The 25887-nt window shown below is 39.7% G+C and overlaps 2 protein-coding genes across 2 annotated transcripts in view; one reads left to right on the top strand and one right to left on the bottom strand.

Moving 5' to 3' along the window:
• The first annotated feature begins 1099 nt into the window (after positions 1–1099).
• On the top strand, positions 1100–10036 carry ccni2 (cyclin I family, member 2). The gene is made up of 7 exons (XM_080866992.1): positions 1100–1442; positions 2526–2682; positions 3109–3243; positions 3580–3654; positions 4467–4607; positions 7437–7736; positions 8994–10036. The coding sequence occupies exons 2-7, from the start codon at positions 2569–2571 to the stop codon at positions 9306–9308; spliced, it is 1080 nt and encodes a 359-aa protein (XP_080723118.1). The 5' UTR covers positions 1100–1442; positions 2526–2568; the 3' UTR covers positions 9309–10036.
• A 2766-nt stretch (positions 10037–12802) lies between these two features.
• Positions 12803–25887, bottom strand: part of septin8a (septin 8a) — a 31852-nt gene continuing 18767 nt past the window's right edge. Inside the window, exons 6-10 of the mRNA XM_080866991.1 lie at positions 24318–24414; positions 18226–18394; positions 17930–18062; positions 16145–16314; positions 12803–13482 (exon numbers count right to left, since the gene is read on the bottom strand). Coding sequence (XP_080723117.1) covers positions 13479–13482; positions 16145–16314; positions 17930–18062; positions 18226–18394; positions 24318–24414 — 573 coding nt within the window. The 3' untranslated portion in view covers positions 12803–13478. The remainder of the gene's footprint in view (positions 13483–16144; positions 16315–17929; positions 18063–18225; positions 18395–24317; positions 24415–25887) is intronic.

Below are 25887 nucleotides of genomic sequence, written 5' to 3'. Positions count from 1 at the left end.
CAGCTCCATATTCAGCACCTCTGCCTGACCTGAGACAAAAAGGCAAGACATATGGGTGCACCATCTAAGACAGATAAAAGGGGGCACAACCACTAAGAGACTTAAAGACATATTATTATTATTATTTTTTAAATAGATTAGTAAATGAACTGGAAGACAGTTAAGGGAAGCTAAAATTGGGATGACATGCTCTGGTTGGTTGCATCAGATTAAATTCTAGCTGCAGTGTTTTGCACCAGTTGTGGGCGAACAATACATCGTAGCAGGTCTCACCACCATAATATAAACCTTCCCTTTTAATCTTACTGCTAACCTTCTCTTGCAAATCAGCCCTGAGACTCTCCAGCCACACCACTGTCAAACTAAAGATTTCCCCTTACTTGCAGGCATACATATTACACGTGTGCTTTCTATCCCACAACTATACAAAAGATCTACCTGAAAAGGTCCATCTATCCATTTTCACACACTGAGACCTCCTTGTCTTTATCTTGCTGGCCACCTCCTCCACCTCATCCAGGAGGGGGGACACCAAGGTGTCCCACAGTCTGCCAAGAGAGAGGTCTTCCCTGAGGCCTGTCCTCAGTAGGACATGCCTGAAACACCTCACCTAGGAGGCATCTTAAACAGGTCCCTGAACCACCTCATCAAACTGAAAAGGTCCAATTGTAAAATCAGACACAGCCACAGAGTTGTGCGGCTGCAGGATCTCACAGCCCTGTGGGGAATGAGCTGTATCAAAGGACTTTGGAGGGGAGGGGAGGGGAAAGAAAAGGGACAGGACCAGGAATCTAGCATCCCAGCAGTGAGAAGAGGGATGGATGGGACTCAAATACCCTGCGCAAATGGAAATATTTTTCAGGTAGAAAGGGCAGCTGCTGTTCATCCTTCTGCCTCTGTGCAGGAATGATTCCCACACAGGATAAACCGAGAGCAGCTCCTTATATTTCAGCAAACACCATCACTTTCTTGCTGCACACAGCACAAATCTTCCATTTCCAGAGCTCGCTCGCCCATTTTGTGTGACGGGTCCCGTATGTCTGACCCACTAACACATTTCCGTTTATCAGGCGGCGTTACGTCACGCCAGTGGGCGGAGTCTAGTCGTTCAAAACACAGCCTGCCTTCAAATCCTCCCAGATTTTTTTACGATTCCCACCTTTTTTTTATTTTAAATTTTGCTCTCATTTTACAGCCTCCCTCAGCTTTTTCGGTACTCGGCGCCTTTTTTACTTTTTAAAATTTTTATCTGCTCTTCGTATATAATGCGGTGGATCTCCGTGTATTCTTTCCGACCTGGTTTTTCTTCCGAGATTGACTTCACGAACAGCATCATCCTCTGTTGTTTGTTTTCTGGATGCTTTCGATGGATATGGATTAATTTAAAAGCCGTATAAATGCACCTGCCGTCGGAGAGACACTCGGCTTTTAAAATCGCAGAGGTAAGACTGTGCGAGAGCTAAAGCGGAGGGTTAACGGGAACAAATGTTTTTGTTTGCTGCAGCAGCAGCAACTGTGCAAGAGGCTGCAGGAGCAGCTGCGGGGCATTATCCCGCCTGGAGCCCGTCTGCGTTGTGCTGCACGTACTGCACATCAGAACAAAGTCCATACTTTCAAATGATTTTGAATTTGCATTTTGTCAGCAGTGTGGAAGTCTGGGGAAATGGCGTTATTGTTGTCGAGCAGACTTGAGCGCGCAGTTCATTTCCTGCTTCGCTTCTTTTTCTGAGTAGAGCAGATTGTTTACCAAAGCAGACTAAAAATCGCCGCTGCAAATTTCGGTTTCGAGCCAATACCAAGTGAGCGCAGGCCCAGTGTTACCGACACTGATGCTTTAACCTTCTGTAGGCAATCTCAAAAGTACATCTCAGTTTTTCTGCGTGATGAAGAAATGCCCCTGTAGTAAAAGAAATCCATCTGTAAACACGACTCTCAGGGTTTAAACTGTAAGAAATGAATGTGTAAAATTACAGATTAAACTCTGGTAGCTTGTTGCCCAGACTTCCCTCTAATTATAAAACTTTCTTTTTCTTACTATGAAACAATTTTTAAAAAAACAAATTCTAAAGTAGAAGCAGAAAAACAGGAAATTTTGTTATTTAATAGTTGTAATTAAACATGTAATGTGACCCCACTGCTGAGGTCTTTATTAGGAAAACCTATATATCCTATGAAAATACTGCATTAAATAGCGGCATTTAGACAAATGTGTCCTTTCTGATTAATAGGAGAAATATATTGAACTTGGGGGGGTAGAAACAAGGTCAAGTATCAATCCAATACCAATACTAGCATTACTGTCGATACTTGGATCGATTGACTCATCTCTACTGTGGATCGTGGAAATCACATTTTTGCACAAAACTGGTTTGTATTTAAAGAAGCTGCTCAAATTGCTGTTTCTACGAAACGTTTCATCTCCCTGAACTTTACTAAGCTGCTATCATTTTTCTTCTATTAATTAAATTAATAGAAGAAAAAGAATGTGATAGCTTGTCTCACCCAACCCTCCCCCCCACCATCAGGTGTGTGTGCCCTGGGTGCAGCCTGGCCTGTGCTGTGGATGTGATGAAGAACCCAGGAGCCGCGGAGAGCCGTCGGCTGGACGGCCTGCTAGAGGCCGCTCTGGTCCGAGAGGCTCGCCTCTGGAAGGTACCAGTCTTCAAGAATGGATGCATCCAGGTGAGCCCATAGTTGTTAGGGGATGCATAAATGTAGGGTGTCATTTTTGCATTTTCAACTTGAGTAAAGGTGTTTTTTAATGTTTATAAAGCACAGACATTTTATAGGCAGCTCAAACCTTTTTTATGATATAAAAAATGGAATGATGCCAACAGGAAAATCAATTTTGATTCGGTCAGTAAAAGGAGCCATTCTTATGACAGGAACCAATAAATCTCTTCATCTCAAAGTAGTTCAGCTGGTATTATAGAAAGGCAGCCTGTCATCTGGTTTTTATGTTGCTGTCATTGTACCTCTTAAAGCAATAACCACAGCAGAAAACCTTACAGGTTCTGGTTTGCGCCTGGTTGCATTTTATTCTTTCATCTAAAATGTAGTTCTTTGCACATGTAAATCATTAATCTGTTTTATCCTTTGTCCGCTCAGGGCGCTGACATCTCTTCATCCCAACACCAAGAAATGATCCTTTGGCTTGGAGAAATGAACAGGCTGTTTCATTTCTGTCCAGAGACCTTTGCACTGGGAGTGTGTGTCCTCAACCGTCTGCTGTCTACTGTGAAGGTAGACAACAACACGTGATGGTGGTGGTGTCCGGCTTTTGTTTTGGTTTACAGCTTAATTTGCCCAGTAACTAAGGTTTACACTTTAGAATAATAGATTCTGTAGTTCTAAATTAAACTGTTCAAAGTTGCATTGCGTACATTTCACAGCTAATATTCTGTATGCACACCCTGTTAGTTTATCCAGTGCTGCAGGAACAAAGAGGTGAGAGCGAGGCAGATCTTTACTGTTGCAACATATCATGTACTTAAAAGTTATCAGTTGTGATGTTTGATTTAATTTCCGCGGGTCTTTCTTTATGGAGGCAAACTAAACAAATCCTTTTGTGTTTTATAGGCTCAAACAAAGTACCTGAAATGCATCGCTTTTACCTCACTGGTTCTGGCTGCCAAAATCAACGAGGAAGATGAGGTAAGAGCAAGCTTTAAGCTGCAATGCAAAAAGGAAACCAAGAGTTTAAGGCTCAGTCACAGTAGAGTAAAATTGGAGGGCAGCCTCCTTGCGACTGTGGGGGGAAATCAGTGGTTGCCAGGTGACTGCAGTGAATTTATGTACTCTGATTATTGGGTTGGTTTTTTTTTGTTTTTTTTTCACACAACTACTTGAGCGTGTGATATCCTCACCCTCCACATTGGATTGCAAGGTGATTGCACAGGTTGCCTGATGTGAGGCAACCTGTCTCCAGACAATCATGGTGTGACTCGGACTCACTGCAATCACTCTCAGACTGACTGTTAAACTGATTTATAAACGTCCAGATTTCCAAAACCTTGCAATCAATCTGATACAGTCTACGAAAATTACTGCAACTCCTCTGCAACACATCTCTTTTCAGCAGGAGACTAGTTAACTGTATGTATTCTGGTAATATTCTGGCAGCAACTACGTCACTATTTATGGAATTTTCAAAACTGAGGTTCTGACTGGACACTTAATTTAGCAAGTAGATGGCAACAGAATTGGATGTTCACCGATTTATCAGTTAATTGCAATGTTAATACAAACTGTATGTAGTTGCCAACCAGTTGCAAACTGATTGCAGACTGACTCCGACTTATTGCAGTTTCAAGGCAAAGGCGACAAAATCACAAGTTTGTTGCACATGATCACTAATAATGATTTTTAAAAATAGAAATAAATAAAAAAATAAACACCTCCGACTTCAGTGCATTTTTCAAAACATTGTTTATTAATTTCCCTTTTTGTCTGTGTGTGTTTAACAGGTTATAGGCTCTGTTAAAGGCCTGGTTGTGCAGAGTGGATGCAACTTTTCAACAGCGGAGATTCTTCGCATGGAGAGGATCATTCTAGACAAGCTGCACTGGGACTTGTACACCGCAACACCCATCGACTTCGTTCACATAGTAAGAGAGAATTCAGCAGATTGACAAGCAGACAGAATTATTATTTTTTTTCTTTCTTTTTTTGTAATCTGGACCTGAACTCGAAATGCTTCATGAATTCAGCTCCTGGTCTTGCATAAAAACACACGTGGTACAAAAGCGCACATAAAACTGTCATGCTTGCATCATGTTTGCTTCAAGATGGCATTCACAAACCCTCACACCTTCACCTCCCCCTAAAGAAAAGAATTGGTCCTTGTAGTGATTGTGCATTTATTTGATATGACTCAATGTGGCTACAGTTATATATATATATATTAATATAACAAACTCCATTCAGTTGATAAAGAAATCCTGGATTTCACTAAAAGCATATCTGGAAAGCTGGATTGTGTTTTTCTTCATGCCACTGTTTTAGAAATCAGATTTGATTTCTTTATTTTTAATGAGCAAAAATTCCAAATATTTTGTTTTTCAGGTTCTTAAATGCAGATTTTAAATAAATCCTCCAAAGATTTAATCCAGACTTCTTTTTTTTTTTCTCACTTTCCTTCTAATTCATTGGCAAAGATGACATTTAGTGATTCATAGACTATTAAATTTGTCCATTGCAGAGTAAACAGATGAAAGAATTAAACTTGACATTAAAATAAAGCTTTAGTGCCACTTTGTGATCTAAAGATTTGACTTGCAGATCTCCATAGTGGACAAAATCAAGTTTTTGTGTTTTTTTTTTTTTTTTTTTTTTTTTTTTTTTTTAAGCAATAAGTCAAGCGTTATGAGGCTTCTCTAACACAGAAGGCTGCATGTGCAAGCTGCAAGCAAAGTAACATACGTTGCATATCAGGCCAAGGCACTTCTGACTAACCCTGCAGCCTCGCTGTGGAGACCTAAAAGATGAGCGGCCAGGAGGGTATAAAGATCAAGGATCTCTAAAATTATATCTGGGGTAACCGCTCAAAATCTCCGTGTTGTGTTTACGGCTTGGATCTGTGGCACTGCTTGTTAAATCTTCCCAAGTCATTGCCTGAGGAGGTAACCGCTCACTGAGCTGTCAACAAACACACACACACACACACACATTATTTGGATCCCCCCTCGTGCAGTTGGGCCTCGGGCTGTATTCATAATGCTTTTAAGTGAAAGTCAAAGAGCAAAAATTCACGGGACTGAGGTAAACGTCTCGCCTGTGAAGGTGCTCTAAAGAAAAATCTTTATCCATGTGATAGAAATAAAGCAGATTGTAGGCCAGAAGCTGGAAGCTTTATGAATACAGCCTTGACAAATGGTTAAACTGAATTCAGCCACATGCTTTACGAGTTTTACCTACGACTCGTGATGCACACTTTCAAATGCATCTGACTTTTTAGAAAAGTTAAATATTTTTATTTTTGTCTTCTCATGGATTCTGTCTCAACCCACACCTCAACGACCACCAACATTCCCAACAAATGTATAAATAACATCGTTGTGATTCTGAGAGCAGTGTAGGACTGCTTCTTAAAGCCACCAACCATAAACTGTCCCCCCCAAAAAGCAGCTTGGCACATTCAGGCTGAATCCCCACTAAACTTACAAGAAAAAGAAAAAAATGGCACTTCCCCTCCAGGCTGATATTTATGTCACAGGTTTACCGAGTGCAGTTCTTATTGTGGCTCTATTATTGTCCTAGCGCTCGACTTTTCAGGTATTACAAAATCCAAGACTTTTAAAATAAAGACATGATGTATTAATAAAAACTATAATAAAATAAAGACATTTTCTCTCTTTGTACTATTCAAATAAATACTTTAACTATACTTTTAAGTATGTCACAATTACATTCCCCCGGCCCTGAAGAAGTTTCCCTTCACTAAATAAAACTGTATTCTACCGTTGTCTACAAAACGGCTAACAATAGACTCTATCGATTAATTTGTCACAGACGCTCCACCATGACACTTTGATATGAATAAATAAGAGGATTTACAGAGTTTTCTTCGTGTTACCTCTTGTCGTTCAACATCCATGTGAAACTCCTGGAGAAGCACTATCAGCTGTGTGATGGTAAAAACCATCTTTACTGCTACATTACCCTGAAAAGGACTCCAGAAAGAAGTGTAGTGGTGAGGGGGGGACTCAAGAAATTATATTGACTTTAGCGCCACACCGCTGAATCTGCAGCTCCAGGAACATCCCACTTTCTTTAAATCCCATGGCTTATATTTGCTACGGCGTAAAAGACGAAATAAAGCAGATGAACCAAACGCTATGTGACTAAATGAATGACGGGGTTTGAAACAAAAGCTGGATGAATGCATTCCTTTTTTTGATTCTCAGGATGTTCATCTAAACCAAAAGACTGAGCCAGCTTATTCAGCCTGTACTCACTGGTTTTAAAAGTGAAGCAGATTAATTAGTTTATGTTGCTATTTGGAAAAACTGAAACCACCTTCTTTTTCCACTGAGCCCCAACTCAGGTTTGTCAGTTACCTCCCACAAACGGTAACACAGAAAAGCACTGCACGTACAATACGATACAAACGAGATTACAATAAGCAGTCGGACAAAGAGGAGGGGGGTTTGGCGGGCTTCATTAGCAAAACCTGCACTGCTAGAGCTTCAGGTTTGGACCTCTACACTCACCTTTGAAGAGTGGATGATCAATCGGCAGATTGATCACGTCTTTGTTGGTGAGAAATTTGTGTAAAAGGGATGAATGATGTGCAGTTAAATGCACTGGTATACTTGATATAAATCTAGCAGGTTAGGAGTGGGCAATGGGTGGACAGACAATGAGATAACAATGACATCGTTATGGTAACATTTTGGTCTCGATTATGTTCTTTCCCCCCCGTTGGTCCATCCTAGTTCCACGCCATGCTCGTCTCCAGCCACCCCCACCTCATTCCGTCCATCGGTCTCGGATCCGGTGTCGGCTGGTACCCTGCAACGGACCCCGGTGTCCCCCCCGTTGGGCTGGGGAATCAGAAGAGACCTCCCGGCCTCCAGGTGGCGTTGTGGACCAGGCAGGTGCAACACTGTATGGCTTGCCACCAGCTTTGGCAGTTCAAGGGCTCCACATTGGCTTTGGCCATCATCACTTTGGAGCTGGAGGCACTCACACCCGACTGGTTCTCCATGTTAACAGATCTGCTGAAGAAAGCACAAGTAAGAAAAAGCGCCTACTACTTTCTCTGGTCACGTTAAACATCTTAACGCAAGATATTCAGGGATTAACACATACTACAGCCCAACCAACAGTTTCATGTATTCTGCAATTAGTGGTTGATTTTTAGCTCAAGTAGATTTTACCGCAAACGTGATAATGGAAAACATGGGCAAAAACTTGGACAGTATTGGTCGGTTTGTTGAACTCATGCAGAGAAATGTAATATATGTTGAAAATCTAGCACTTTCAGTCCAGGCACTCCATGAGTCATAGCAAAGCAGTCTCTCAAAATCCAACTGGAAAAATCCCAAAAGCTTGCCCATAGCTGTAAATCTGCAAGCTGCTTTGCAACCCTGTTTTTGTTTTGTTTTTTTTCCCTGATCGAATCAATGTCATGTCAGTCACTGATGTCCACTGTGCTCTCAGCTTCTCATCTATGCGTAAGAAATAAAGCTGAGGCCATAGGACACAGCCATAATGACAAACATTTGATTGTAGAAACTGTTGCACGTCAGGTATTTCTATTTGTATACCACCAATTCACAAAAAGCTTAGCCTCGAGATGCTTTAAATCCTAGAGCAGCGGTCCCCAACCTTTTTTGTGCCACGGACCGGTTTATGCCCAACAATATTTTCACGGACCGGCCTTTAAGGTGTCGTGGATAAATACAACAAAATAAAACTAGTACCGGTACCGAAAAAATATTTATTCATAACACACGTGAAAAGACCCAGGAAAACAAAGTTAACGATAAAAACGATAACAGAATAACGCTGAAAACCAATAAAAACCCTGAAAACCATACATTTCACACCTAAGCCTCAACTCTCACGGCCCGGTACCAAACGACTCACAGACCGGTACCAGTCCGAGGCCCGGGGGTTGGGGACCGCTGTCCTAGAGTATTGGATTGAACTCTTATTTGCTGCCATGTCAAATCTTTAATTAGAAAAGTAACTTATTAGCAGTGACCCTGGCAACAAGCCTGTACAGGAAGTAACTAACAAAATGTTGTTTAAACACTATGTGTCTTCATTGTTTGTGTTCTGTTGCAATTTCCATTTAAAAGCACACTAACACACCAAAGTCACAAGAAAGACTTTCCTACTCTGGCAGTGGGACCATCTGAAGTATAATAGACTAAAGTAGAATCAACAATATAGTCTGTAGGCCATCATTTACATCATGCTTGTCTCTTCTTTTTCTTGTTCATCTCACACACATTATCATGCTTCTTCTTGTTCCCATCTCCCAGGTTGACAGTGCGGAGTTCATCCATTGCAAAGAGGTGGTGGACGAGTACCTGCACAGCCTGGAGTTCTCCCTGACAACCAACGCAGTCTACATTTTCAACAGCACTCAGATCCAGGAGGAAGAGCGAGCCCAAAGCCCCACGCGGCACTTACGAGAGTCCGGGAGGGACCAGGAGGACTCGGACGAGTATTACGACGGATTCAGAAATCTCTATAACGAGGAAGCGACTCCCGGGGCAGAGGGGAGCAATCGCGATGATTCGTTTGAGCAGGAGGACATCTCGTCGTGCCCCCCACTGCACCCTGCTGTCAACTAGGAGGACATTTTATTCACACCGTCCACCTTTCGTCTACAAGGACATTGTGGGACCCAGATGCTCCTCGCTAACCATAACATTTCAAGATTTTGTTTTTCCTAAAAGATTTGGCTAATGTAAAATTTAGTATTATTTTAGTTTCTTCTTTGCACTTGTCCTCATTGACTCTGAAGGTGTCAGGATTTTTTGGGGGGTCTTATTCTGATCTTGTGGCTTGTTCTTGGCGGCTGAGCTGAAGCTGTGGGGAATCACTTACGTTACCAAAATTAGATTTGAATGTTTCTCTTTAGTGCAAAGTTACTGTTCTACCTGTAAAGGCCTTCTTCCCCTTACTTTACAACCTTCTTTTGGTTCACATCAACTCCAGATTTTTTGGGGGGTGTTTGTTTTGGGGTTGTTTTTTTTTTTTTTTGTTTTTTTTTGTTTTTTTTTAAGGCCTGTTTATTTGCTTCTTTTCCAAGTTTGACGGTGCCCCCCCTCCCAAGCCACATAGCACTTTGATATTAAAAAAAAGAAGCTTTTTTTCTTTTTTATACAAATAATTATATATTTTTAACCTCTTTTTATTATTTTAATCTTAACTCTACTAAAGTTTTCCAATTTTGTTAAATGTTTATTTACCCTTTTATTTAGAAAAGTTACATTTTTACTTAAAAGCTTTATTTCATGACTTAATTATGCAAATGTTTTTATTAAATTAAGTTGCAGCCTGAGTTGGTTTAAATTATGCAGCTGTTACATATCATATCTGAGTACCTTTGGGACAACACTAGAGCAGAATAATAAAACAATGGTGATTTTTGACGGCATGAGATTATCTGATTGATGATGCAGCATCAGTGATAAATTAGCAATATTTTTTTAAATTATGTACTGTATGATAATCTGAGGTTGACCTATGGGATTCTTTCCTCTGATGTGTAAACTGATGAAGGCTGATGGATGGGAACGCAGCGTCTCTTGAGGAACTTTACCTCCACCGCTCTACCAATGCTGGAGAGACTGATCTTTGATTTTATATATTTATTTTTGTTTAGGTGGCTCAAATTGTGTTCAGTCTCAGTAACATGACTTCTAATGTGAACAGGTTATTTTCTCATTTGTAAAGCCTGCTTTGATTCATCAAGTCGATCTGAACCAAGCAACACATATTCCTTCAGATACTGAGGCAGCTATATCTTATTGTCTACCATAGAAATAAAGCTATGATTTCAACAAATAAAAATTCATTTCCTGATATTTTGAATGTTTTTGGTTTTTACTCAATTTTTGCTTGATATTTAGAGGTTTTGTCAATTACTGCATACGAGGATCAAGTAGTTGGGATGGGGGGGGGTCAACAAAAAATCGGAAAAGTCAGTGACACTAAAAAGAAACAGGTGGTGAAACATTTTATAGCTAATATAACTGCATCTACAAACTGTGGAATAATGTTCCTCAACATAAAATTGCAAATATTTCATCGCCTACAGTACATATTATCAAAGGATTTAGAGAATCTGGAGAAATCTCTGTGCGCAAGGGAGTTTGCTTGTAGTTTGTCCATCCACAAAATCTGAGCTCACAGTCGTAAGTAGGTTAAAAAAAAACTTATCTAGTCAAACCCCTGAAATACGTCATGCATCTCAGCAGCTATCACTTATCTGTCACTGGCTTTGATGTTGTGTCTCAGTCCAAGTATGTACATGGAGGCTCTCAGGGTGATTAGCAGGCAGCTTTGTTGGCAGTGTTAGTGTACTACAGCACAGAGAGAGCTCTGAACATATTGTAGGGCTGAATGAGGTCCAGTGAACTCTGCAGGTGGTAGACAGAATAATACCAATGCTGGCAGATCCTTCACAGTAAATGGAAAACAGTCTCAATTACCCAATAAAATATCTCACAGATTATTATAGTCTTGTGTAGTTTTTCATTGATAATAAATATAGCATTTATATACATGTTATATAAATTTAGAAAAGAAATGCACTTATACCTTTACCTGATATATCATACAGCAGCTAGTTAACACTGGTAACAGGAAAAAGGTCGATGCCCCTGGGCTCATAGCCAGATCTGTATTCATGACATGACCATATTAGGATTTCTGCCTTCACTGACATCACAGTCTAGCATAGAAAAAAAAAAAAACCAAAAAAAAAAACCACACAAAGTGAGTGTTTTGTCCAGTAAAAATACTATATACCTCATCTATCTGATATTTTGGTCATATTCAATACGAGCAAGCACCTCTGTAAATTAGGTTGCATTCAATTAGAAAATGTTATTTATTGAAAGAGAATGGTGGACGGAGTGAACAAAGATCCCGCTCACTTTTATGAGCCCAGTTGGTGGCCCAGAAGACGCTCACAGAAAGCAGCACTGATGACTGAGGTCGATGAAGATCCACCTTTTATGACGCATGACATCAATCGGGTGGTCAGGGATCCCTTTGGCGAAGAAGTTACCGATGGAGTGTCCAGAAAAGAAATCTGGAGAAATTCTAAACAATGAAAGAACTTAAACTGAAGTGGGGAAGGAACTGGGTAGGATGTGGCCGGCGTCAGGTCGTACGGGTTTAGTAGGGTGAGTTTACTTTAATAGTTTGTCATTTTTTTTCTTCCATTTAGATAGTCCTGGACAGGAATTGGGTCAATTCAAGCCACTCTGTTCCCAGTTACCATAGTTTATATTTTCATACTGGAATGATGAAAAAGCTGAAATGCAAAGTGAAGGGAGGACACACCTTTCCACCTCTCACTCCTTTGAAAAACACACAGCCACACCCAACAGAGGTGAGCAGCAATGGTGAAAGCAGGGAGGATTGTGTGCCGAGCACACAGCACTTTGTTCTTCAGTTAGAGATCGCTACACAGGAAACGCTGCCTCAAGCTGACAGCTGTTTGGTTACAGCGAGGGGCCGTCAGCCTCTGTGTGTTGTCTTAATGCGCACCTGAGGGAATGAGAGTCTTCACTTGCCTGTGCTTCACTTTCAGCTCCACGCTGGGTAAATATAGACAAACAAATCATGGCAGAGACGCATCAAAGTCAGGAGTGGAAGGGTGTGGGGTGGGGGGGTTGCATTTATTTCCAAAAGACACACAGTAAATACAGCTGCTCTCTTCTACATCTGAGTGTAAACGCGTCTACATCAAGCTGAATAGTTTCCTGAATCCTGGGTTTACGTCGATATACTGGCTTTGTGTTTGCGTCCACTGTCATAACAGTCACATCGAGACGATCAACTCACCGTTTACAATAAAGTTAAATCACTTACGGACAATGTACACAATCATATGTGCTTCTTATAACAATATCAGATTTAAAAACTAGTACATTTTGCAAATTAAGCTTGGTAAGCTCTAGAAAATATTCACATACATTTAATGAGTTAAACTGAAACAGCACCAGAATATTGCATACATTTCTTTAAAAAAAACACTTAAGATTATTAGGTTTAGGTTGTCAGCACCTATGTGTATGCAATATGCAGTACACAGGTACTCAGTTATTGCTATTTAAGTATATTATTTGGGCTTAATTGATTAAAAAAAACAAAAAAAACAACTTTAACCGACTTTAACTTTAACCAAGTTTAACCGACACATTTTATCTGGGCAATTTTTCAGAAAGATCATGTATTTAAAGACAAAAATCTTTACTGATATCTTCTTTTATTATTTTTGTAATACTTGCTGAAGAGTTTAAAAAATGTTGCCCAGGTGTTACGTTGTAGTACCAAACAGTCAAAGGTTCGAATGGTTTTAAGCTCTTATTTCTTGTGTGGATAGTTAATGAAGAAACAAAAAGAAAACAACAAAATATTTAAATCACAATTAAGCAAAACAAAACGCATATACATACATATTTATTTTAAAAAGTGTCCAAAGGGGGGGAAGCAAAACAAACAAACAAAGATCCTGAATAAATGAGATGGCCTCTGATGGAACGTGAATATTTTTGCTCATCATCTCTCACCATCTTTCACTCTTTTCTTCCCTGTGGCTTCACCATCATCATCATCATCATCATCATCCTCAGTGTCTTTGGTCCGTGTGCACAATATCAAGATGGAATGTCGGAACAAACAAACGAAAACAAACAAACCAACAAAAAACAGATGTTGTCGCTGCTATGGTGATGGAGGACAAATCCATGGCCGTGTGAGGAAGGGTATACAGCGCCCAAAAATTAACTGAAAAACAACGACAAACAATAAACAAAATAAATCGAATGAACAAACAGCGACTTTACTGAAATAATAAGTGAAATAAAAGAGAGGGATCAGAAAAGCAGCACTGAAGCAAAGAAGTTAGGAAGCTCAGATAAAATCGTAGCGCGTGTGCTGGTGAATGAGGTGTGAACCTTTTAAACTACACTCTGTATGATGATTACTTCGAACACCAGTCCTGAGTGAAACGGCCAAAAATGATATTCGGAAACGCACAAAATGGAAGCTCTGCAACAGGAACAAGAGTAATGCACGTGAGCGGCCACAAGATGGAGCCATATGCCTGGTCAACTTGGTGGGAATGACCATGAAGACTTCACTGCCATTCACCTATGACCAAAGCTTGGCATACACACAGAGATGCTTGCTTCACTCAAAGCCAGCTCTGATTGTGATACAGTGTGTAAGGGACCGCCAGCCAACAAAACAAAACACAGATAAAGAACTGAAAAGGAGCTACACGACAGACTGAAGTAAAGTGAAACCTGAACATTGTACACGTTTGACTGTCTGAAATGGCCTTGAAATCATCAATATGAGATTAAAGTGCAGACTTTCAGCTTTAACTCAAAATCCTGAATGAATGTGCAGGAATTACTGCTATTTGTTGATATATGTGCCCCATATTCACAGGACAAGTGACTGGCAGGTAGAAGGTTCGTGACCAGAGATGGGCAGTAACGCGTTACTTGTAACGCGTTACTGTAATCTGATTACTTTTTTCAAGTAACGAGTAAAGTAAGGGATTACTATTGCAAAATCGGTAATTAGATTACCGTTACTTTCCGGTAGGAACGCTGCGTTACTGCGTTACTAAAACCGTGATTTTTTGCGAGAATGTCTCATGACAGTGACGTAAGCGAGTGCGACGTTTGTGACAACAGCTGTGTGCAGATCAACAATGGCTCACATATCGATTGTGGGAGAGAGTATGAGCACGCAGCGTTTAAAGCGTGGAAGTACTGACCTTACTTTGAGTTTGATTCCATAAAAAGTGACAAAAACATTAGCGTCCATCGTGCGTGGGAAGAAAACTTCTTTTTACAGCGAAAAAAACCCCTAAACTTCCAAGCAAGCACCGAGTGCACAACGACGTACACAGAGAAACTCGCGGATTCTTCAACTGACCGCGGCACACGTGCACCAGGGTAAACCTCCACCTACCCCCAGGCCTGCTTTACAGGTGAAAATAGAGCAACAGGACCGCTGAGTCTTTGACTTTATTTATTTTCTGCTGTGTTTTACTTGCATCTATTTGAAAGAGTGAGTGTAAACACAAAAAATATTTTATTTTATGTGCTGGAATGTGTAGAAAATAGGTTTAAATGTTAAACTAATTTATTCAAGTCAGAGAATGTTGCATATAATTAAATTTTTGCTTGATGCATAAAGTTAAAAGATTAAAACTGATAAAACAAGTTAAAAAAAGAGACTTTTCCATTTGATTACATTTTGTATGATGGATTATGCAGAAAAAGTAGAATTGGGCTGAAAGATCTATCACTTTATCACCTATTCAGGTTGTAAATCGTGTTTTTAAAAAGTAACTAAGTAACTAAGTAATTAATTACTTTTGAAAATAAGTAATCAGTAAAGTAACGGGATTACTTTTTTGGGGAAGTAATCAGTAATTAGTTACTGATTACTTTTTTCAAGTAACTTGACCAACACTGATCGTGACCAGGTCATTTCATGAAAAACTGAGCAGATAAAAGTTGAATCCAAGTACTGAACTTGCATTTTGTAGCTCCTAATAAGGATTTCAAAACGTTATCAGCTTCAAGAAACTTCAAGCTAAACTTCTGTTTTACTACATGAGTTTTATGGAGGTTGAGCAAAAATGTTGGTCTAAGATCAAACTCATTTTATAGCTTCTACAGTCAAGTTGTACTTGACCAAGACTAAACCAGAAAAAAGCAGCCTCTTATCAACAGTATGTGAACAAGTTGGTCTAAAGACAAAACAAGCTGAAGGCTCCTAGAATGCAGCTTTAAACGAAGGAATTTCAAAACAATGCTGACTGGGCTTTGAAACAACCGCAGCACCTTGATCCCTGCTGTGATGGGTGAGCTATAGATCGCTATGCATGTCAGTCCAATACCGTACTTAAGAAGAAAGCATCAGGTATAAAGTGGAAGATTTAACAACGATGAGCACACCCCTATTGAAACATCAGTTTTGCCCTTTCTGAGGTTTTCACTACCTCCTGACTGAGTATCCTGAATAATTAGAGCGAGGCGAAAGGAAAGAGTGAAAGCACAGGAAATGTTAAGCTTGGGCAGGACAAAAAGGAGAGGAAGTTTCCTTAACGCATGCCAGGCCTTTATAATGGTTGAAATGCTTGTGTATTGGAGACAGGTCGACAACAGGTCTAAAGCAGCAAAACACGCTCTATTCAAGGCTCCATAAATCCAAGGGAATTAGCAGAATGCTAACCTCGTGTATCAGTGTTACTCAGCAAAACAAGAAGAGACAAGAGCAGCGGGGAAATCATTTCAGGTTCTGAAGGCACACAGTGAAAGGCAAGAGGATTACTTAAAGAAAGGAGTAGGGTTTAAAAAAGAAGCAGCTTCCTGTTACTGAGAGAAGAATGACATGATTGAGTGACTTAGAGGGACTGCCTTACTTTTTCTTGTCCTTGTCTTTCTTGACGGGCTGAGATAAGGACAGTGTCTCGGCTGCCGCCTTCCTCTTGTTAAAGGCGTTCATCTCCTCCTCCAGGTATCCTCGCTTATCCTCCACCTTCTTCTTCTCCTCCTGGTGCATCCGTTTCAGCTGCTCGAACTTTTCGTGCAACTGAGGGGGAGAAGACGAGTGTGGAGACGGACAAATGGGATGAGGACAAGAGAGACGAAACTTTAGAAGAAAGGGCAGTTTAGGAAGAGTTTGTCTGACTAATATTTTTATACTCAAACTGAACTGAACATTGGCTTTTCCTATATTTTTTCAGTGTATATAATTTTGTCTTGCATGGTTATATTACTAAGAGCAGGTTAAATAACCATATTATGAAGTGCAGTGAAAAACAGGGCATCCCCCTGTTTAGTCATACACTGCTTCCCTTGTGATCGACAACACACCATCATCTGCTATTGCAGTGTGCAACACTTTGGTATGTATAACACTGGATGCACTGCAGAGCTGCTCAAAGTGTTTTTGAGGGCCCTGTATAGTTGACAAGTAGACACTCAAACAAAATAGAAACTATTAAATGCAGGTGTTAAAGACCTAAAGTGTGGCTTTTATGGTTACTGGGAGCCCTTAGCAACATTTTTTTTTTTTTTTTAATTTATTTATTTTTTTTGTGTATGTATGTACTTTTTTCTGCACTGTTCACCTGATGAAGTATATGAACTATAGTGTTCATATACTACACTGTGTAAATGGATGTAATATGTATTATTTAATCTGTCTGAGGTGCCCGAAGTTTTGTCACGTGCCTTTTCTTGTATTAGCTAAAATTATGAAAGAAATGAAGTGTTTTCTGAATTCTTCGCCAGACAGAAAGGTCCAAGGCTGTGCCATCAGTGCAGAACTATCCATCTGTTCCCCTTCATAGTCTAGTTACTACTGCAGTCCTGGTCCAATCTGTTCTCTCCAATAGGTTAACAGTCCTTCAGGGCTGCTATAACAAGCTGTTGGCTTGTTGTTAGCATTCAGTGAATCCAAGTAGCTAGCTACTGCTTGGGAAATAAAAGGGGAAAACAGAAATGTAATCAGAAAAAAATATATTTTGAACTCTTTAAAAATGCCCTAAGTAAAAAGACGTTTAGTCATGTGGTTAAAAGTAGCCTGCACAAAGAAAAGAGAAGAAAAAAGAAAAAAAAAAAAAAAAAAAAAAAAAAGCAATATTTTATGCACTCCTCAAGTACAACAAGGAAATAATGCACTTTTGTAGATTTCAATCGTAATACTATGATGGGAGGTGAAAACTCATCTCTTTCCAACACTGAGAAAGTTGGTGGTAAACTGTAGAAACTGCACAAAATTTAAAAATGCCAAGACAAACTTTCTTAGATCAGACATACAGTCAAGTTACAAACAATAATTTAAAGTGTTTGATCTGTGCATTTCTTTCTGTGTAGTCACAGCTTCCTAAACTGACACTGAGTCATAACTTTGAGCCTCACTGTAGGGAAATCGTGTGATGAGGGTCTTGGTACTTTCTCACAGTGGTGCCAGATATGAGTGATTAGGATAAACCAATACAAACAGAGTCGGTCATTCACATGTGCAGACACTTTGTCATATCTTAAAATGTGCTGAACTCAACAGGTTTTACAGATGCCATGCAAAACTGTGTGCACAATATTTCTGATCTTCTGACAAAAAAGCACCTGAAGTTGATGTGTGGACATGTCAGGTGCAATTGACTATCAAATAAACGACAGCTCGGCTTTTCCAGACTGACCTCTCTCTCCTTGTCTTTAAGTTCTGCTTCCGTCTCTTTTACTTTGTTGACAAACATTTGCCGCATTTCTTCCTCTTTGCGCTGCAGATCCCCCAAGAACTCTTTCCTCTTAGCCTCATACGTCTCCTGAAGGCTGCAGAGCAGTAAAGCCAGGACAGAGAACAGAAACAAAGAAAGATTAGGCACAGTCTTCAAAAGATAATCGTTTCCTTTCATTGCTGTTGACAGTTGGTTGACTGTGTGAGCCTTTCAATAAACGCATTGTCTGTGTTGCACTGGGTGTGTCCACCATCTACCTGAATGGCTCGCTGTCAGGATCTGTATCTTTGAAACCCATCTCCTCGAGCTTGCAGCGCCGGTACAGCTCATAATGGCGGGCATGTGTCTGCTCCCTCAGATCCTCCATGTTGACTCTGATCAGCATCTCTCTGAGCTTTACAAAGTCGCAGTGGCTCTCGTTCTCAACTAAAAGGACAAATACAGAACGCCATGAGTACAGCAGCAGAGACTCAGGAGGCCCTTTTAGTTATTCCCTCCACATTAGACTCTTCTGGTGTCCAAATAATGTTGTTTTCAGTCCTTGCTTCACGCCTTCATTCAGTGCCTGGCCATCATTTTCAAATGACTTTAACATGCCATCTGTCACTCCCTCAGCCTCTCTTCCTCTTAAAAGCAGGAATGTGAAGCCTCCACAGGAAACAGATAATTCGGCATGTACATATACGCCATCCTGAGTGATTAAATTAAACCAAAGCAATTTTTTTTTCCAGCAGACTTCATATTCTGCACTTTTCGTGCTCACTTTGTTCAACTGGAGAGAACTTTCACTTTAGTTTCACGTTTGAGTGAGTCTCACACTTAAATGCCTTCATGGTGACGAAAGGGCAGGAAGTGTTTCCTGCCTCACAGACTGACAGCAGAGGAGGGGAGAGGGGATGATGGGTGCCCTGGGCATCCACTCTGTTGAAGCCTTCAGTCACAGGTCACCTCACCCCATCAAAACAATAAGGACTGTTCTGATAATAAAATGTGTTTCATTTTGAGGCCAAAGCTAAGATCTGTAATGGCAGGAAACCCTAAGATGACTGAACCATTTTGTACAGTAAAACAATCTCAAAGTTAAGATAAAACAAGTGAGTCATAAAGAGCTAATACAGGCAGAAAGAAAAGTCAAACAAGCACTTTGGGGGACTGTAGATCAGGAAGTACTATAAACCAGCTATATAAATGCAGTCCATTTGCCATTATTTACTGAAGTTCTGACGCGAGTTTTGTATTTTAGCTAATACTGACAGTTTCCCACCATAAAACGATGATCTTCCATTCAACTATAGCTAGCGAGAATGCTTGCTACAGATCTGCTGTTGCTGAGAGAAATCTTATTAAAATAAAATAAAAACAAAAAGGGTTTAACTTGTGTGCAACATCATTTGTTCGGATCAAACATGCAAGGCAAGACTTCAGTATATTAAATAAAAACTTTTAATACCTTCTGAGTTCATTCGATCTCTTTTTGTCTATATTGGAAACTAACTTGAACAACATCTTCAGTAAGCTTTTTTTGTTTTGCTTTTAAATAACAGGAGACGATTTGGAGAACAATGAATGGAGTATTAGTAGATCCCAAGGATATCTTAATAGAATGTTTGACTAAACTAAAAAAAATAAAAGCATAACTCATTAAAAAATTTGTTGAAAGTCAAGTTCATCAACCTACTGGCAAAACTCAGCAACCCCTTAAGATTACTTTGGTTGCTTCAGACCCGATTTGTGAAGAAAGGTCACCGTGGTGAGAAAATACAAAGGCATTATGTTTAAATACCACCAGAAGCTCTAAGGATGAATAAACAACAGTGGTGGCATTCAAAAAGCACAATTAGCATGGCAATTAGCTTTTCCAGGTGGACACAGATGTGAAAGTCTGCAGAGGATGACGTTAAAATATAACAATGCAACATAAATATTTAAACAAAACAACAAAGGGTAACTTTAAAAAAAAAAAAAAAGAAGGCATTCCTTTATTAGACTTGGACAAAACACAAAATAAACTAACAAATTCTTTTGAAACCAAAATTAATTTCAAAAATCAGCAGTCATTCAGCTGCATGACTCAGTCACTTGTGTATTTTTTGCTCAAATTTGCTGGCTAACCGCACATCATTAGTGGAAAAAACATGGGTTTAAAAAAAAGAAACTAGCCGTTTACTGGGGCTGCATCCAGGCTACAGAAAATTATTGTTCATTTGGCATCTAATAGCCTCTCTTCTGCACACTACCACCACTACCACCACACCCCCGTGAGGACTGAATGAAGGCCAACTCTCCAACTGCCTGCAGCACTGAGCCCTCAAGATACAGAAGCACATGGCTCTGCTGGTACACAGACACATGCACAGAAATCCAGAAGCAAGCAAGCAAGAGAGATGTGGCTCCAAATAAAGTTATCAAAAGTAAACATTCATGCAATTAAAAATCTAGAATGATCGGTTTTTACTGGGTTGATTAACAGCTCCGTGAGTCTTTGGAAAGGCTTCCAGATGTTTGGAGTTTCAAAGATAAATATTACAGATTAGGGAAAGCTTTGCCTCATCATATACATCCTTCAGTCTCTGCTGAATCCTTGAATTCCTTACTGCTTTCCAAATATTTATTCCCTGCGCCAAGGAGGTAGGTAGGATTTTGATAGTGTCATTCTATCTGTAAACACCATAGCTCAAACTGTTTTGAAACAATTCTGATAAAACTTAGTAGAGGTGTAGAGTGGGGTCATGTTAACAATCCATTAAAATCTGGCTTACATCCACCAAGGTCTTCAAGGTCAACTCACTGACTTATTGTGCAAATATTGACAAAAATTGACAACAGTTTTTCACACTGGCAAGAAAATATTGGCATGGAACATTAACCCTAACCCTTTAATTTTATTACAGTACAGTAATGGGTTATAACCATTTAAATACAAAACAATTTGGGCACATGTACAATGATCTGGGTCATTTATGCTTTCGTCAAGAATTTTAAGATGGACAGATGGAAATATTCACAATTTGCTAATCTCTCACTGTCTTGCTGTGGGCTTATATACATACTATGTGTATATACTATTACGATATTTAAATGGTAATAAAAGCGAGTCATGTTGTAAAGTACATGCCGTACTTCATGCAGGGATGTGGGAACCAGCAGTGCTGTCTTTTACAGTATAAAGACGTGATCTCACCTCATATTACTTCAGTGCATGATCATTTCCTCTGGGGCCGTGTCTAGACTCTTCTTCTTTCTTTCTTTTTACTTGTTTGTATAAGAGAACATTAATAAATTGTGTTCAAATAATGCCCTTGTACAGTGAGGCTGTTTGGGTGGTGACGAGTCTTCAGGCGTGTTTGGTGGAAGTTCTGAATTTAAAAATCCAGGGTCACTGTTTATTTCTGCTTTCTGCTGAAATATTAAAACCAACGAAATATCAATGGACGGATTACATTCTCAGAAGAAAATAAGTCTGCGAAAAACTTGATCTATGTGATTATTTAGTAGCTTTTAGTGATACTTTTACTGAGTAGATTAATGCTGAATAATACATTTTTTTAAATCAAGAACAAATGTACGTTTCTGAACTTACATAAATCTACACATTCTCAGGATTTACTGTTTATGTGATTAGGGATGTGTAATTTGATGCCAGAAAAATATTCTTAATTTTGTGTCGTTTTCTATCTGTGTGAATAGTAACACATAGAAAGCTGCAGAGAAGGTCTGCTACGTGTCACAGATGTCTGGAGTTCAGAGATAACAGCACAATGAGATCTTGGGGAAGATTAAATACACACACACACAAAGACCCCCTGAATAGCTCTTTTAGTCAGCAGACAGCCCTCGTCTGTCTTTCTTCAAGCTCATGGAAATTTCTCATGACTCTTTAAGAGGTTACCATAACCCATCTATATGACATCTGGCATCTACAAACTGTTTCCACAGATTGAGAGCCTCCCTTCAGTTAGCTGCATGTTATAAAACACAGAGACCTCTGTGCTCAGATACTGTGACAAGTGTGTTGTATGAATGATGAGCAATCAGTGTGAAAGCAGGGCTGAGTCAAAATGGAAGCAGCTTTGCTGTATTATATCCCATCAATTTAGACTTTTGATGCCAGACATTGATGGACTTTACGGATGAGACATAACCATGCAGACAACAACAAGCTTCAAGAGTCTACTGCACAAGTTATAGTTGTTTCTAAATACAAAAATAAACAAATACTACATACCTGCTTGCAACTATAATACATTATTGTGTGTTGTGTAATATATAAGAACACTTGTAAAAAAAAAAATAAGAAAAGCAACCAGGAAAGAAATGAGCTTACAGCAGGGCTGACAAAACGTTTTTGCAGTAAGCACCAGTCTGTCGGATGACTGGACTAGAGCAGCACAGTGACTGATAAGTCCAGAGGAATCCATCCCACAGGAGACACGCAGCAGGCTTTAGAAATAACCACAGTGTCCTCTGAGGGTTGGAGAATGAGTGGCCACTAGATAATGGAGAGAGGAGAGGAAGAGAGGATGGGTGAGGGAGGGAGGGAGCAGTAAACGAAAAAGGAAGGAAGGAAGCGAGAGATGGAGGGAGAGTGGAAGGGAGTGAGCGAGGTTCTCTGAGAGGATGACTCCCACATGAGCAGCAATATTCTCACAGCAAATCTGTGTGTGTGTGTGTGTGTGTGTGTGTGTGTGTGTGTGTGTGTGTGTGTGTGTGTGTGTGTGTGTGTGTGTGTGTGTGTGTGTGAGACATTATTAAATTAAACTGTTTACCATCATTGACAAACACAGAGGAATGAGCTGTGGGAAACAAAAACTCCCAAGAAACCCGACGTCTCCACGGGCAACGCATTCATGCCAATATCCAGGCATACATCCAGGCTCTGCACGCCTACAAACACAATGCATGAAGCTAAAGACGAGACATCGTTAACGATAAACTGTCTGCGTGCGCACAGAGACACTGTCAAAACGATCTCCATACTTCATTTTAGTGTCACTCCGCATAAAGTGACACTGTCAGCTGTGGAGGGCATTCTGCATTAACGGGTAAAAATAAACAGGAAAACTATGGGATGCACTCGCCACTCTGCCACGTGCAGGAAACATCCTTCACCAAGGATACTTAACTGAGTAAAACGTCCTTAACGAACAAAAAACAAATAAAAAAAACAAGAACAAAAAAAAATAAAATTGTGAGTCCAGCTACTAGTTTGTTTGTTTTTTTTATTTAAAAATGAATCATATGATTCAGAGCTTTGTCAGTCATATATTATTTTTTATGATTCCTGCAGGTTACTTTTCTTCCACTGGCTTTATTGTTTTTCTCATTCTACTTTCTCAAATACAGAGTTACTGCCTGGTATGACTTTTAATATTGCAAAACATCCACATGAACACCCAAACACAGGCACAAGGACACTGAGTCACCTACTTCCTCAGATATATAAAAATAAACAAAAGATAAAAATCCCACATGACCGATTTCAGCCACATTCACAGCACAGCAAAAACAAGAAAATCAAGCAAACTTATAAAACGGCGTAACAGCAACTGTACAACAGTTCAGCGTTTGTGCCAATATCCCAAACAGTCACCTGTCACACATTAGGTACGCCTATTCAAACGCTCAATAATGCAAATGCCTAATTAGCCAATTACAACTTAGTACTTTTAAGTAAAGAGACAAGGTCAAGATGCATTAGAAAGGGGAAGAAAGGTCACTTAGGCAACTTTGAATGTGGCATGGTTTTCGGTGCCAGAGTGGTTGTGCTGAGTAATTCAGAAACTACTGATGGTTCAAAAAAGAGGAAATATCTGATGACTAGCAGTGCTCTAGAAGAAAAGACCTTGCTGATGTCCGAAGTCAGAGGGGAGTGACCAGACTTCTTTGAACTGATAGCAAGGCAAAACTAATAATCATTCACTACAACCAAGGTATGCAGAAGAGCATCTCTGAACACCCTGAAACCTTGAAGCAGCAGAAGAGCACACAGGGTGCCACTCCTGTCAGATATTAATCTGCACAGGCTCACCAACACTGGACAATGGACCGTAAAAAAAAACATTGCCGGTTGTGACTAGTACTTTATGGAGTATAACCATTTTCTCTAACTGAGGATATATAATATGTGGTATTTTACAAGAAAAAAAACACTTTCTTTTTGTAGTAGTCCTGAAAAATTAATCAAACAAGAAATGATCCTTTAACCCTTTATTGACCGGCCCTTCAAATTTACCTGTAAAATGGGCCCGCCGTTGGGCCCATGATCAATAAAGGGTTAATAAACCAGCTATTTGATTGTAAAATACAAACACAACATATTGTGGTTAAATTTCTTGTCAGCATCTCTCACCTTGAACGACACCCCAGGGGTACTGTCTGGCCCTCACTGCTTTGTTCCCCACTTTGACTTCTTCCACACTCCCGACTACAGCAAATGGCAGATGGGCCTGCACAGAAAAACAGGTTAGTGTCAAAAAGGTTTTTACAAAAAAAAAGTTCTTACTGGTGCAATAAGCAGGGGACCAGGGTACACTGCCCTAAGGAGATTTTTTTTATTCTTCACAGAACAAGTCAATTTTCAGTAGGCTGTGGTGTAAACTGTACTAAAACGAACAGGACGGATAAGCCGTTTCACTGTGTTTGTCTGCTCTCTTATCCTTCACAACCAAACCACACCAGTGCAAAGCGTAACCATATTTACATATGAGCTGCACCAGTGATCGGTTTCACGTTTTAAAACAAAATGGGTCTCCCAACTGCGGCTCAGATGGGAGACCTATTTAGTTGAAGTGATTAAACACACACGCTTTATTATTGCTCTTGGAGCTACTATGCTTCATTAAGACCAACAGTGAGGAGGCATCGCAGGGGAAACATGCCTGACACGCTACCTCAAAAATTAGATGGCGAGTTGAAACCAGCTGGCTGGTTACAGCTCAGAGGAACCAGCAAGCTGGCGAGTGTGGGTGCTGATGTAACCAACTATGAATAGACTGGGATACTGTACAAGGACAGTGCCTCGGAGAACCAAATGCTGTCTTGTTCACCATTTTTGTACATGCGTGGGTGTGTGTTTAAACATTATGATTATACATGAGAGGCATAATAAATTCTGATCTAAAAATAGACAGATATTATCATGAAAATGCACTTGTGCCTGATGCTTCAGCAAAGGTCTGTAGCATACGTTTAATTATAATCCTACTTGTAAGATGAAACTTAAGTTGGAGTAATATCATAAAGTTTATGCACTTTTTAAATTTTTTACCTAAACCAAGGAGGTTACATTTTTGGTAGCGCTTGCGTGTGTGTGCATTCAATTTTGTCATTCTGTCTGCAAACACACTTGCATATAAAAGTCTTGCATGAATTCTGATCAAACTTTGTAGGACTGTAGAGTCGAGTTGTGAAGGTCAAAGTGATAATAATGCTAGACAGAGCCATTTAAAATTATGTTTCTTACTGCTACTGTTTGTATTATTTTGTATAGGTAATGATATAGGGTGAATCTAAATATCACGTCACTTTGGGCCTCTTCTTCAAGGTCAAGTAAGGTCAAACTTTCATAAAATGCTTTTTATCTTTTAAACTACGCTTAAAATGTACTGTCTTTGTCTGTATTGACAAGTGATACTGATACAGTGGGATGCAAAAGTTTGGGCAACCTTGTTAATAGTCTTTATTTTCCTGTATAAATCGTTGGTTGTTACAATAAAAAAAATTGTCAGTTAAATATATCACATAGGAGAGACAGTGATAGTTGAGAAGTGAAATGAAGTTTATTGGATTTACAGAAAGTGTGCAATAATTTTTTTAACTTAATCAGGCAGGTGCATAAATTTGGGCACTGTTGTCATTTTATTGATTCCAAAACCTTTAGAACTAATTATTGGAACTCAAATTGGCTTGGGAAGCTCAGT

Source organism: Rhamphochromis sp. 'chilingali', assembly GCF_963969265.1.
Source record: "Rhamphochromis sp. 'chilingali' genome assembly, chromosome: 19".
In the NCBI taxonomy this organism is placed as follows: Eukaryota; Metazoa; Chordata; class Actinopteri; order Cichliformes; family Cichlidae; genus Rhamphochromis; species Rhamphochromis sp. 'chilingali'.
The sequence above is the reverse complement of the archived record's forward strand: the minus strand, read 5'-3'. Positions and strand labels throughout refer to the sequence as shown.

Excerpts from the sequence above, each read along its gene's own strand:
- ccni2 (XM_080866992.1), top strand. The coding sequence starts at position 2,569 with ATGAAGAACCCAGGAGCCGCGGAGAGCCGTCGGCTGGACGGCCTGCTA. Across the intron at positions 2,683-3,108 it reads TCAAGAATGGATGCATCCAG|GGCGCTGACATCTCTTCATC; the intron begins GTGAGCCCATAG and ends TTGTCCGCTCAG. Across the intron at positions 3,244-3,579 it reads GTCTGCTGTCTACTGTGAAG|GCTCAAACAAAGTACCTGAA; the intron begins GTAGACAACAAC and ends TGTGTTTTATAG.